The sequence below is a fragment of the Montipora capricornis genome, chromosome 2 (assembly GCF_036669925.1).
Source record: "Montipora capricornis isolate CH-2021 chromosome 2, ASM3666992v2, whole genome shotgun sequence".
Lineage (NCBI taxonomy): Eukaryota > Metazoa > Cnidaria > Anthozoa > Scleractinia > Acroporidae > Montipora > Montipora capricornis.
In genome coordinates this window covers 9473489-9484756 of record NC_090884.1, presented here as the reverse complement: position 1 = coordinate 9484756, position 11268 = coordinate 9473489, and the positions used below count along the sequence as shown (strand labels likewise).

Genomic DNA, 11268 nt, shown 5'->3' with positions numbered 1-11268 from the left:
CATCGGAAGGTTGTTGGTTCGACTTCTGCAACTGAAGGACTTTTTGCGGGTATCCTTGAGTCCCATCGAAGAAAAATACTTTCAGTTAACCAGTAAACAATACTCTTCACTATACACTCAGTACTCTTCGCTATACACATACCATGCACAATATTCGAAAATCTTAGGTGTTTATATCAGTATAGCAAGACCCCGGTGAAGCAATCGAGTTTATTGGCCTTGTGCTCTAGACTCCAATGGTTCATTGAAGTCCGGCGCATGAACTGGAAATCGGGAAGGTCAAAGGTTCGTTTTTTTCCCCCTTGGTATCCACGTGTTTTGATCAAAAGAAATACATTTCTTAGTTCGAATTAAATGTAAATATTTGAAGTGCGGGCCGGTTACCGATGGAGGCCGGCCTCGTTCTTGAGTGCGTCATGGGTAATCAGGGCAAGATGTAGAGAAATTTAAAGGTTTTTGACATGTGAAAGTTCAAAACAATGAAAAGTACTCATGATTTGCAATTTTGGTTTTGAATTTTCCTAAACAGAAAACTCGAGGACAACTGTACGTATAGGTAAGTGAAGTTTATTTCTACATTTACCGCTTACTTTAGCATTTATAAGCTCAAAGTTAATTTTACCATACTAAGTCTATATCATGAAATCGTATACCGAGCTTGGGGGGCCTGTGGCGGAATGAAGCGTGCATGTAACTTGTGCTCTCAATTTATGATACACTTTAATAACCCTACGTAATGTACATAGGAGTTTATTGAATACCCGCTGAAGAACGTGGCTCCTCGAAGGCTCACCCTTGCTGATGCAACACACCCGCAATTCACATCTTTTCTTCGAAATATTGGGAAAGTGAGTTTGTTCTTGCGGTGATATTTACGGTAAAAGAAATTGTTAGGAAATTGACTAGAGGACTATGGCCGCCGATTCTCTCAGTTCCGACATGGAGAAAATGGATGTACAAGGTAAGAAGATTTTCCACGTGGCCCTGCGGCACAATGTATGAGTTACATTTTTTACCTTGGCTAGTAGGTTAACCACCTACACCGCGGCCTGTTTCATTTGTATGACGTCGTATTTGGTTTTGGAGCCGTGAGGTGTCCGACAATGAGTGAATCAACATTATGAGAGTTTACTACTTTAGAACTATTGAGTTACTACTTTGCAAGTTTTTTTTTCACCAATCAAGTGATTTTTAAATTACTTTCTTCTGTTGGATAGCCATTTACTATGGTGATCAAATCTAGGGCTAAGGACTTTTAAAAAATAATAACTTACTGATATATGATCAGAGCAATTACAAAATAAAGGGTCACATTCGAATAATTTCTCGTTGAGCTTATTTCCTGGCTCGTTTGGCTGAACATTGGGTAAAACAAGACATAACAGATTCACTGCCGTCTTGGACATCTATATGATAGCAAGTCAATGAAAGATACAAAAAAGTAAAACCTTCGAATCGTGCGCAAAAAATCGACAGTAACTGTTATTCAAAACTCATTTAGTAATTATTACTGTCGATTTTTTGCGCACGATTCAAAGGTTTTACTTTCGCTTTGCAAACCATCAAAATTTCAAAAATGTTCATTAACTGTGGGGGTCAGCCATATTCTGGGAAACCCATTCTCTCATTTGCATGTGAAAAGAGCGTGCATGGGCGTTTTCCATTTACCAAGAAATTCCGGAAGTTCTGGTTGGGATGTAAATGGAACACACGTTTTTGGTTCGTTCCACTGGAAAATTTCCGGAATAAATGGAACTTCTGAAAAGGTAGTCCTGTTTTCCCGTTGGAAACTTTCCTCTGGAAATGTGTGTTCCATTTACAACTTTTGAAAGGTCTTACCACTTCCAGGCTATTCATTGGCGCGTAAAATCACAATCACTGGGCGGCAAACGGACCTGAGTTAAACGGAACACGTTTTTCACCCGATGGAAATTTCCACCAAAATTTCCGGAAATTTTTTGTAAATGGAAAATGCCCCATCTCTCTTGTTTTTAATTTTCTTAGGGACAGTTAGATAGAGATGCGCTGTATTTCCCTCTTCTGTCTTCCAAGGGCTTTCTGGCTCTGCATCCAAAAGCATCCTCTTTCAGTTAACTGCCAAAGGTTGGCTAGTCTCTCAAAGATCCCCAGTCAAGATACTTCATACCGAACTACTTGCTTGACGAGGGCCATTAGAATGTATAATCCCCTTAGCTGTCTAGGTTAGTTTCTTTCTTTGTCTTTAATTTGAAACCCAGAAGGTTTGTGCCACTCCATCTAAGCTGTGTCACAGTGTATTCCATGCACAAACCCTTTAAACCACCTATCTAGAAAGGAGCTGTAGAGGTATTGTCCATAGAAGAAAATAACCAACAAGGAAAACAAAAGAAGATATTTGATTCAAAAATTATGCTTGGCAACCGAAAGCCAGAAGTTAATGTTACCATTTGCAGACATACTTCTGGCTTTTTTTTTTCTCCGCTAAATTAAAATGACTAATTATTGGATGGTAACAGACTTCCAAGGTAACAGTGTGTACATATTTAAAGTGATTCAAGGGCTTCTGCTGTTTGTTGTAAGAGAACAACTTGACACTAAAGAAATTATTTTCTTGCAAATTGGAATAAATGCACTGCTCAAGAATGTTTCACAGCTACGTCAGGTTACCATCTGTAGTTAAACATGATCTTATTACCTGTTATGGTATTATGGGAACATTCCCAGGGGGTCCTTGTTCCCTTGTTACCTCTAAATGTTTTCTTGTATTCCCTTGTTCCCCAAATTACTTTCAAACTTGTTCCAAGCTTTTTGATCCCTAATTTTTTTAAAAATAATCATTGCTTTTGTTCCCTTGTTCCCTAAAATATTTTGGCATTGTTCCCCAGTTCAAATTAGCTATGTTCCCTTGTTCCCCCAAACTCCTGGGAGGGCTTCTGTATCTATCTTTGCTTGATTCTGCCTCCCCTTTAAGATTACCTTTAGAGTGTGCCTTCATTTTTTCTCTGAGATGCTCCTCTTCTGTTACCTGCTAATGAATGTTTCTGTGCATAAAAAATTTCAGCCTCACAGCTTCTTTTCATGTGTATTTGTGATAAAAATTAATTATTAAGGGACTCAAATATGGTAAAAACCCGCAGACAAGCCACACCTTTTTTCCAAAAGTCGACGCAAGAAATTGGGGCTGCAGCTTATCTGCAGGAACATTTGGAAAAGCTAGGCTGCTTCTGGTGTCCAGTTTTCCATCTTCGCATCCAATCTAATGCCTGGTTACTAAGGTACGAATGTTCTGGCCATGTTCTTGTTGGAATGCAAAAATCTATGGAAACCTGTGGAAATGAAGAAATTCTCAGCAGCAAATGCCAGAAAATGATCAATCATGTGTAAAAGTTGGTAGAAATGATGTTCATTAATTAAAGTGCTAAAATCGTGGGGAAGACTTTGAAGTGTTTTCTGTTGCAATGTTAATAGTGAGTTTACGTTCGATGAACAGTGGATGATGACTTCTTAAGACAATACTTTGGATTTCTTTTGATTTCTTTCAAAAAACATCTTTTTTTGCAAAATTTGAGCTGCTAAATTCGGGGTGTGGCTTATCTGCAGTTGTTTGTAAACATTAAGCGGGAAAAGATTGCAAGAAATTAGGCCCTGGAAGTCTATATTTTTCAGCCTTGTGAGCTATGTGTGTGTCTATTTCTTTACATGTTTACTTAGGCAATGGTCCAGTGATCTACACCTCAGAAAAGGAGGGAAGTGATGAATCAGGGGATGGGTCATTGCAGAAGCCATTCAAAACTGTGATGCGGGTATAAAAGAGATTTTATTTTATTGCGCATGTGATAAGTTCAGGAGATCATATGAATGTGAATGCATATCATGATTTATGGGCACTTGAAAGTTCTCAAAGTGGCACTTTAAACGTTAGATGAGTGCAATTTTAGAACTTTCAAAACATCATGAGTGACCATAGTTATGAAATGCACAAGCAAGTTCATACGATTGTTTATGATATAGTCAACAAACTTAATCCATCGCTCTGTTTCCATAGCAGTATTTGTATTGCAATCTATAACTTCTATTGCACTGTATAACCTATTTACATGAATGCATTCGTCATCAACCAATCGGAAATGTGATATTCTGTTGAGTATTTAATGAGTTGATTTAAGATCTAAGTTGCATATATTCTTTCCTTTAGGCCCTTTTTGTTACTGAAAATGAAGAAGCACCACCTCAGATTATGGTTGATGGTAAAGAGGAAGGAGAGGTGAATTAACTGGCATGTTAATAAAATCCTAATATAAGGCTTTTAAACATTTTAATGAAGTGCCTCTAATAGAGTTTTAATTTATCAGTTTTACTTCAAATGGTAGTAATGGAATTAAAACAGGTCTTAAAAGTTTTGTTATGTATGGTAAGAAGAACTGCTTTTCAAGGTTTGACTTGGTAGTCAAGGGCAGTATATATATGGACAATAAATGGTCCCATGACTTGTTGACAAGGTTTAAAAAATCTGTTAACCATTTGACTTTTATTAGTGTACTGTTGTTTAGTTTCATAAGAAAATCCCAGCAGTGAATTGAACTGGCAGTACTCAGAATTCAAAACGGGCTTAAATACATTATTCATATTCTTAAGCTATAGCGTGTATGTGTGTACTGTAAGCATAAGAGTGGCCCACATAACGTGTACTGGGATAGACCCATATCCAATGGTTATGAAGACCCAGCGCTGCGCAATGTGAGTTTACGTTATTTATGAGTCAATGAGTCATGAATCAATGAGTTAGTGCACTTAACCAAACCATAACATGAAAGCTAAAATTTTGGAGAGTGCTTAGCCTGGCCTAATCACTGAAAGGAGGGCTTAGGTTTAATCAATAAATTATTGCTATATTGACTGTGAGTCTCATTGACTCATTGTTTTATTGACTCATAAAACATGGGACCTCGTGCGATATGGACGGATTTCTAAATGCATGACAGATCCCGGAACATTTGATTTTTTGTTTGGCTAATGACTCAATATTTATTTGTATCTTTTGCAGAGGTATGAAAAGCTTGCCAAGGCACAGTTGAAGAAGGTCACAAAGTTGTATGCACAAGAGAAAAAGAAGTCTGAAGAACGAGAGAAAAAAGAGGTAATTTAAAATTTGTTAACCAGTTAAGTCCTAAACCACCCTCTGTTGACCAGTAAAATCATGAGACGTTTAGCCCGCCGCACACTAAAGCTATCAGCTTAGCAAAGTTTCACTCATGACTGTTGGCATAACCAAGTTTCCTCAGTGTGTGGTGGTGTTTTGAGCACTAATATTTGCGTGTGCCATCGGCACCCGATATTCAACATACGGAATAATCTCGTGCATGAGTGAACATTTCCTCCACGTTTGTGCATGTGCAAAGCTATCAGCTTACAATATGGGTGTGACAAATATTTTCAAATCAAAATCGCAACAAGCAGTGTTGATGTCCCCACTTTGATTTGAAAATATAACACACATGCGTATTTGCTTCATATTGTAAGCTGATAGCTTTGCTTGTTTGCACACTTGGAGGAAATGTTCACTAACAGTGCACAAATTATTCAACATGTTGAATATTCAGCGCCAATGGCACGCATAAACACGCATTCAAAACACTAGTGCACACTGAAGGAACTTGCTTATGTCAATAGTCACAAGTGAAACTTTGCTAAGCTGATAGCTCTAGTGTGCAGCAGGCTTTAGACAGAGTTAAATGTACAAAGTCTCGCTCCTAGTAGGCAATGGGTTAAATTAGATTTTAATTTTTTCCCATCAATTTTCAACTTAAATAAAGGAGGCCATGAACGTCGCTGTGAAAAAGTTATGTAGCCGATTCTAATCAACAAGAAAGTCTAAGCAACATTTTTGCTTTTAATACTGTCTTTACTCTTGTGTTTATATTTTGTTTGATATTAATTCATCTAGTTATCCTGGAATTGTTTTGTAAGCATCTTTAGGTTATAACTTTGCACATGCCTGTGTATAATGTTGTAATTGCAATTTTGGTTTGAATCACTCTTTGTAACTGATAATTTGACTCACATTAATACATGTCTTGAAGATAAAAATGTTGTGACCTTCTTAAAGATTGCAGTGTATCTTTTTGTCCTGATAGGCTGAAAAAGCTCAGCAGAGGGAAAAGAATCTTGAGGAAGCCAAGAAAATAACAATCAAAGAAGATGAGACTTTGCCACCAGCAAAGAGGGTGAGTGAGCAACTTCTATGCAAGTGGGCTTGTGTCTATGTTACCAAGTTAAATTTAAGTTAAGGTAATTTTTAATTTAACCTAGGTTGATTTTTTTTTTAACCTAGGTCAATTTTTTTCAACCTAGGTTATTATGAACTGTCTAAAAAAAATTTCCCTTTTTCGGGGATGTACCGTTAAAGTCCATGTATAAGCCGCACCCATATAAAAGCCGCACCCCCAATTTGAAAGCTCGAATTTCGAAAAAAAATGGAGACAACAAACTTTGAAGTTGCAACGAAGTTCTGTTAGTAAACAAACAAGGACAAACATCTACGGTTTCAAAACACTGACACAGTGGTTTTTACGAGCTTTCATATCAATTATTAAGTCTTTCCATAGCGACATTTCACTTGTCATACCTTTATGTTGTGAGTTTACTTTAAATCTTAAGATGTTCCCTCCATGCGATTATTTGTTTCAAGCAGCTCCATGAAGTTAAATATTCGAAGGCGATTGAAATGATATGCACGACTGCTTAGTTGCCAAGCTTTGAAATGTGGACAGGAGTCTGGGCATCACAATGAAACGTTGGCCATTTACCTTGCAAGAACTCGCGAATGTCTTGGTATTTTTTCGCATGTGGCGAAAGATATGGGTGAAAGTGACCATTATAGCAAACACAAGGAAAGGTTACGTTTATACAAACGTTGGCCATGTAGCACTTATATTTTAAACAGAGTTAACTGAATAGAGTGTAATGTGAAGTGCTAGATTTCAATCCCATATGAACCATGTGAGCGTTAGCCCTACAGATGGAAATGGGCCCACGCAAGGACAGAGTTTATTATAGCAAACAGCTGTGGGGGAATGGAGATTGCCCATAGGTTGGTGTTCAGTTGTTGAGTAAAGTGTGAATCCTTCAAGATAGAAACGGCTCCTTTAGGACCCACCGCCTATGAAAAAGGCAATGATCAACAGCAACGTGCTTTCAGTTTGTTATTATGTTTATTCAGTGACATATTCAGAAGTTTTTATGAATATTAATTGAACCTTAGTAAACTCCAACCTCAGGTGTTTCGGTAGATAAACCGCACCCCCGATTTTTTATTTGACTTTGAGAAAAAAGGTGCGGCTTATACATGGACTTTTACGGTAGTAAAAAAAATTGGGGCCTAGAAAATAATGAAAAGAGAGAGATTAATTACAGTGCAACATGCCTTACCGTGGCCACCTAACAACGCTTTGTTGTTTTGTTGGGTGGTCATGGTATGGCACGTTGCACTGGAAATCCCTCCTCCATCTTTCCCCTGCTTCCGTTCTTCATCCAGTTACCGTCTCTCCCTTTTCTTCCCTTCTCCGTTACTGTCCCTTACATTACTACCAACGGACTGTACCACTTACCTGGAGTTTCCACAACACTCCATGCCACTCTAAGGATTTGAACCCTCGCCCCATTTGACATCCCAGATCTCCTCTGAATTACCCTCTAAGCCATCAAATCAGCAACTGAAATCCACTGGAAATTTCTTCTAGCAATGAGTTTTCCAAGCCTTCACGACAACCACCATTTCACACATGCGTAAATGACATGTGTAAAGTGGGACTTAATACTCCAGAGTTACTGGTATATGGCTGCTGATGGAATTTTATGAAGGAGTTACAGTGCGTTTCACAAAACTTTTGACAAACGGTTTCCGAAGTTCGTTTGAAATTCCCAAAGTTCGCTACAAATTTGGCAATTTCATTACGTAGTTGTTATTCAAATTGTGAATTTAGAAACGATGTTGTGAATTTCACCACGAACTTCTTTGGGAAGTTAAGGAGTTTGTCGCGAGAGAAGTTCGCACCGTTCGGTATAAATTTCTCGGAATTTTCTTAGAAGTTGTGGTTACGTTGATTGCGAATTACTGGTTTTAAAATGGGTTATAAAACGTTGAAAACTGAATATTCCCAGATGTCACCCGACACCTGCCTAAAAATAGAATACAATTTCTGTCGTGTGAACTTCTACGCATGGTTGCTTAAAAGTATTTTACAGTTAAATCTATCAGAGACAATCTCGTTCCCAGAGTCTTCGTTCCCCTTGACCAGCGGGTCGGGTTACGAGAGACTCTGGGATAATCCGTTTGGATAAAGTTTTTGATTGGTTGAAAGTCTGAGCATGAGCAATCAATTTCGGTCTCGAGGCGAGTGCCGCGGGAGGTTTCACGGAGCGCTGTATGATTGTTATTGATTGTTTGGATTGGTTCGTTGATTAGTATGGAGCCAAAGCTAAGAGTGAGAACCTATTAAATCTAATGGAATGGAATCGTCTCTCACTGAGTAATTATGTCTTAAAAATGTAGTCATACCGAGTCTTCAAATTGCTGCATATTATTATATGAATCCATAAGATCTTCTCGTATACGTATAGTTAACTTACGTACATGTGAGTTCCTGGAAAGGTGCGAGAACCTTTAGCAGATAAGTTTTGGGTAGAGAAAGAGGTTTACTGATGCAAAGAGAACTTGTTTGGCTTGTGACAGTGCTGTTGAACGCTTTGAAAATATCGTGGAAGGCCCATCTCTCTGGCATGCAAAGCAATCCTTTCGGTGGGTTGAAAATTTTTACTCGCATTTCATTTGGGTTCATTACACTGTACCGTTCTCAACCTCCATTGGAAGAAGAGGCCAGATCAGATATAGAGAATCAAATCAATGAAATGAGATGTACAACTCACATCCAATGGAACTTGTCTTACATTTTAGGTACATGTACTTAGAAAAAATGGAAACTTCAGTTGTTGATTTTGTTATGCAAATACTTAGCTTATTAAACGTTTATGATAAAATTTAAAAAAACGTCTAATATAAAGCTTGGCCATCCTCTAGAGCCTATTACTTCTAGCACTTAAAAGTCAGTTACAAAAATGACACCATTCTCTTGAGTAATTTAGTACTTCTTTCTAAGTACATGTGCCCTAACATACCACTACATAAGGAGTTTTTTTGTCCTTTATTGCTCAGCCCACTGTATTAATTACAGTAGTGGCGATTATTATTATTGAAGCCACATTGGTCAAGTGTTTGAGACTTCAAAGGTTGGTTGACTGTATGAGTTTTGGCCCCAGTTGTTTGAAGGGTGGATAGTGCTATCCACTGGATAAATCACTACCTACTGGATAATGTAATAATAATAATAATAATAATAATAATAATAATAATAATAATAATAATAATAATAATAATAATAATAATAATAATAATAATAAATAAACTTGAACTTCAAACTTTGTTTTGTTGATAACTCAATTAGCTTTGGTAGTGTTTATCTGCTGGATAGTGATTTATCTGGCCCCAGTTGTTCTAAAGGTGAATAACACTATCTACGGGACAAATCACTATACACTGGAAAGTGCAGTTGGTTCCGCTGTTACTTATCCACTGGATAGTGATTTATCCAGCTAATAGCACTATCCATCATTTGAACAACTGGGGCCTGGTGGGTAGCGCTATCCACTTTTTGAACAACTGAGGCCAGGTCTTTATCCAACCTCTCTTCTCTGCCTTCTTTTGTTGTTGAGGACAAAGGAGGCAGAGAAAAGAGACCCTAGAAACGAGGTTGGTCTTGATCATCTCTCTGTTTTCTCTAACTTTAATCCATGTTGCCTCTCTATATGTACCTGCATACAACTTAATGCTGACAAATGTTTGATAGACTTTGTAACAAATTCTGTGATTGGTTAGCATCCCATTTAATGGAAGGGACAAAGTTTTTGACTGCTCAACCCATTGACACCTAAAACGCCCTAGGATGACCCCAGTTGACGACTAGAATCTCCCTGGCATTAATCAGAGTAAAATCTGTCAAGTCTTACTCCCAGGGGTCAATGGGTTAAAGGGGATCAGTGATACCCCTTGTTTATCTACAGAAGACAGAGCGAAGTGCTGCCACCGATGAACTACCTGACTCATTTACGTTTCGTTATCTAGACACAGACTTTATGCTTTTACAGTGTGTTTGGGAGCAACTTTACAGCAGCCTATATTTGCGATAAATTGTATCTATTTTGTGACACAAAAGGAGAAGGTAGCATTGCAAACTGTGCAGTATTTCTAGTGACTTGAGAACGTATTCCACACATCCCCTCAATTTAAATTTTGTCAGTTGACGGTTAAGTTGTCAGTAAATTATACTGTCTATTTTGAAGTCAGACTGACTTCTTCATGTTGGTATGTACAGTTGTCAACAGTTTCTAATGTAATTTATTTTTTATGCCAACAAAAGAAATGTTTAGGTTCAAGGTTTGTAGACAAGTATCAGTTCCTGTTTGGAGTGTTAAAATCAACATCCTTAGGCTTTTTTGTATTTCTAGTCAGAGAGTTAAAGAGAAAAGTACCGTTTCAAAACTTGTATGGTGCTGGCCACCCTACAGAAAGCCTTTGGCAGTGAGGAAGGGATTACATTATTGGCAAGGGGGGGGGGGGGGGGGTAAGATGGGAAATGAACATTCTCAGGATAATATGCAATGTATATATAATATTGTTACATTCAATCAGTCAAGTTTGATGGTTCAAAATAAGTACTGACCTCCGCTCATCTGGAAAAATGGAATATAAAGTGCTAGTCTTAAGCTCATGAAGAACTTTTGGCTTTTGCAGTTTTTATTTTGCTTGATACATAATTTCATCGACCTTTCGGTGTGCATCTCTCTGCTCTCCCAAAGGAATTTGACGTTACTTAAACAATTATGTGAATTAAACAGTTTTAAGTGGGGATGTTCATATGCTGTGCCCAGAGACCGACGATTATGAACAACAGCTTTTCATTATTGTTGACAATGAGGTTCTTCTGGAAGTAAGTTCATACAAACAGAGTCTTTGTGCTCTGTTTGGGGTACATTTAATGACAGCCCGGTTTAATGCCGGTTTTTTGGGTGTGTGCTTTGAATTAGTTCCAGATTGGCTAATTTTTTTTGTTGGGATAGAGGTGATATAAGGAAAATAGATAGTGATAGATTTTAATTACAAAAATTGTTTTTGTGTAACACTTTTCATTTATTTAATTTCACTCACTTTAAGATCTACACCATCCCTCAAGAGAA

The 11268-nt window shown here is 37.8% G+C and overlaps 2 protein-coding genes across 3 annotated transcripts in view; one reads left to right on the top strand and one right to left on the bottom strand.

The window, feature by feature from the left end:
* Window positions 1-446, bottom strand: part of LOC138038745 (uncharacterized) — an 8065-nt gene extending 7619 nt beyond the window's left edge. Inside the window, exon 1 of the mRNA XM_068884781.1 lies at window positions 1-446. This exon is cut by the window's left edge and continues 2584 nt beyond it. The gene's annotated coding sequence lies outside the window, so the exon portion shown is untranslated.
* A 329-nt stretch (window positions 447-775) lies between these two features.
* Window positions 776-11268, top strand: part of LOC138038747 (asparagine--tRNA ligase, cytoplasmic-like) — a 30817-nt gene continuing 20324 nt past the window's right edge. The window contains exons 1-6 of one of the 2 annotated variants that reach the window (XM_068884785.1): window positions 776-961; window positions 2005-2201; window positions 3691-3782; window positions 4175-4243; window positions 5024-5116; window positions 6114-6203. In XM_068884785.1, coding sequence (XP_068740886.1) covers window positions 2021-2201; window positions 3691-3782; window positions 4175-4243; window positions 5024-5116; window positions 6114-6203 — 525 coding nt within the window. In that variant the 5' untranslated portion in view covers window positions 776-961; window positions 2005-2020. The remainder of the gene's footprint in view (window positions 962-2004; window positions 2202-3690; window positions 3783-4174; window positions 4244-5023; window positions 5117-6113; window positions 6204-11268) is intronic. The other variant, XM_068884786.1, reaches the window with a different exon arrangement.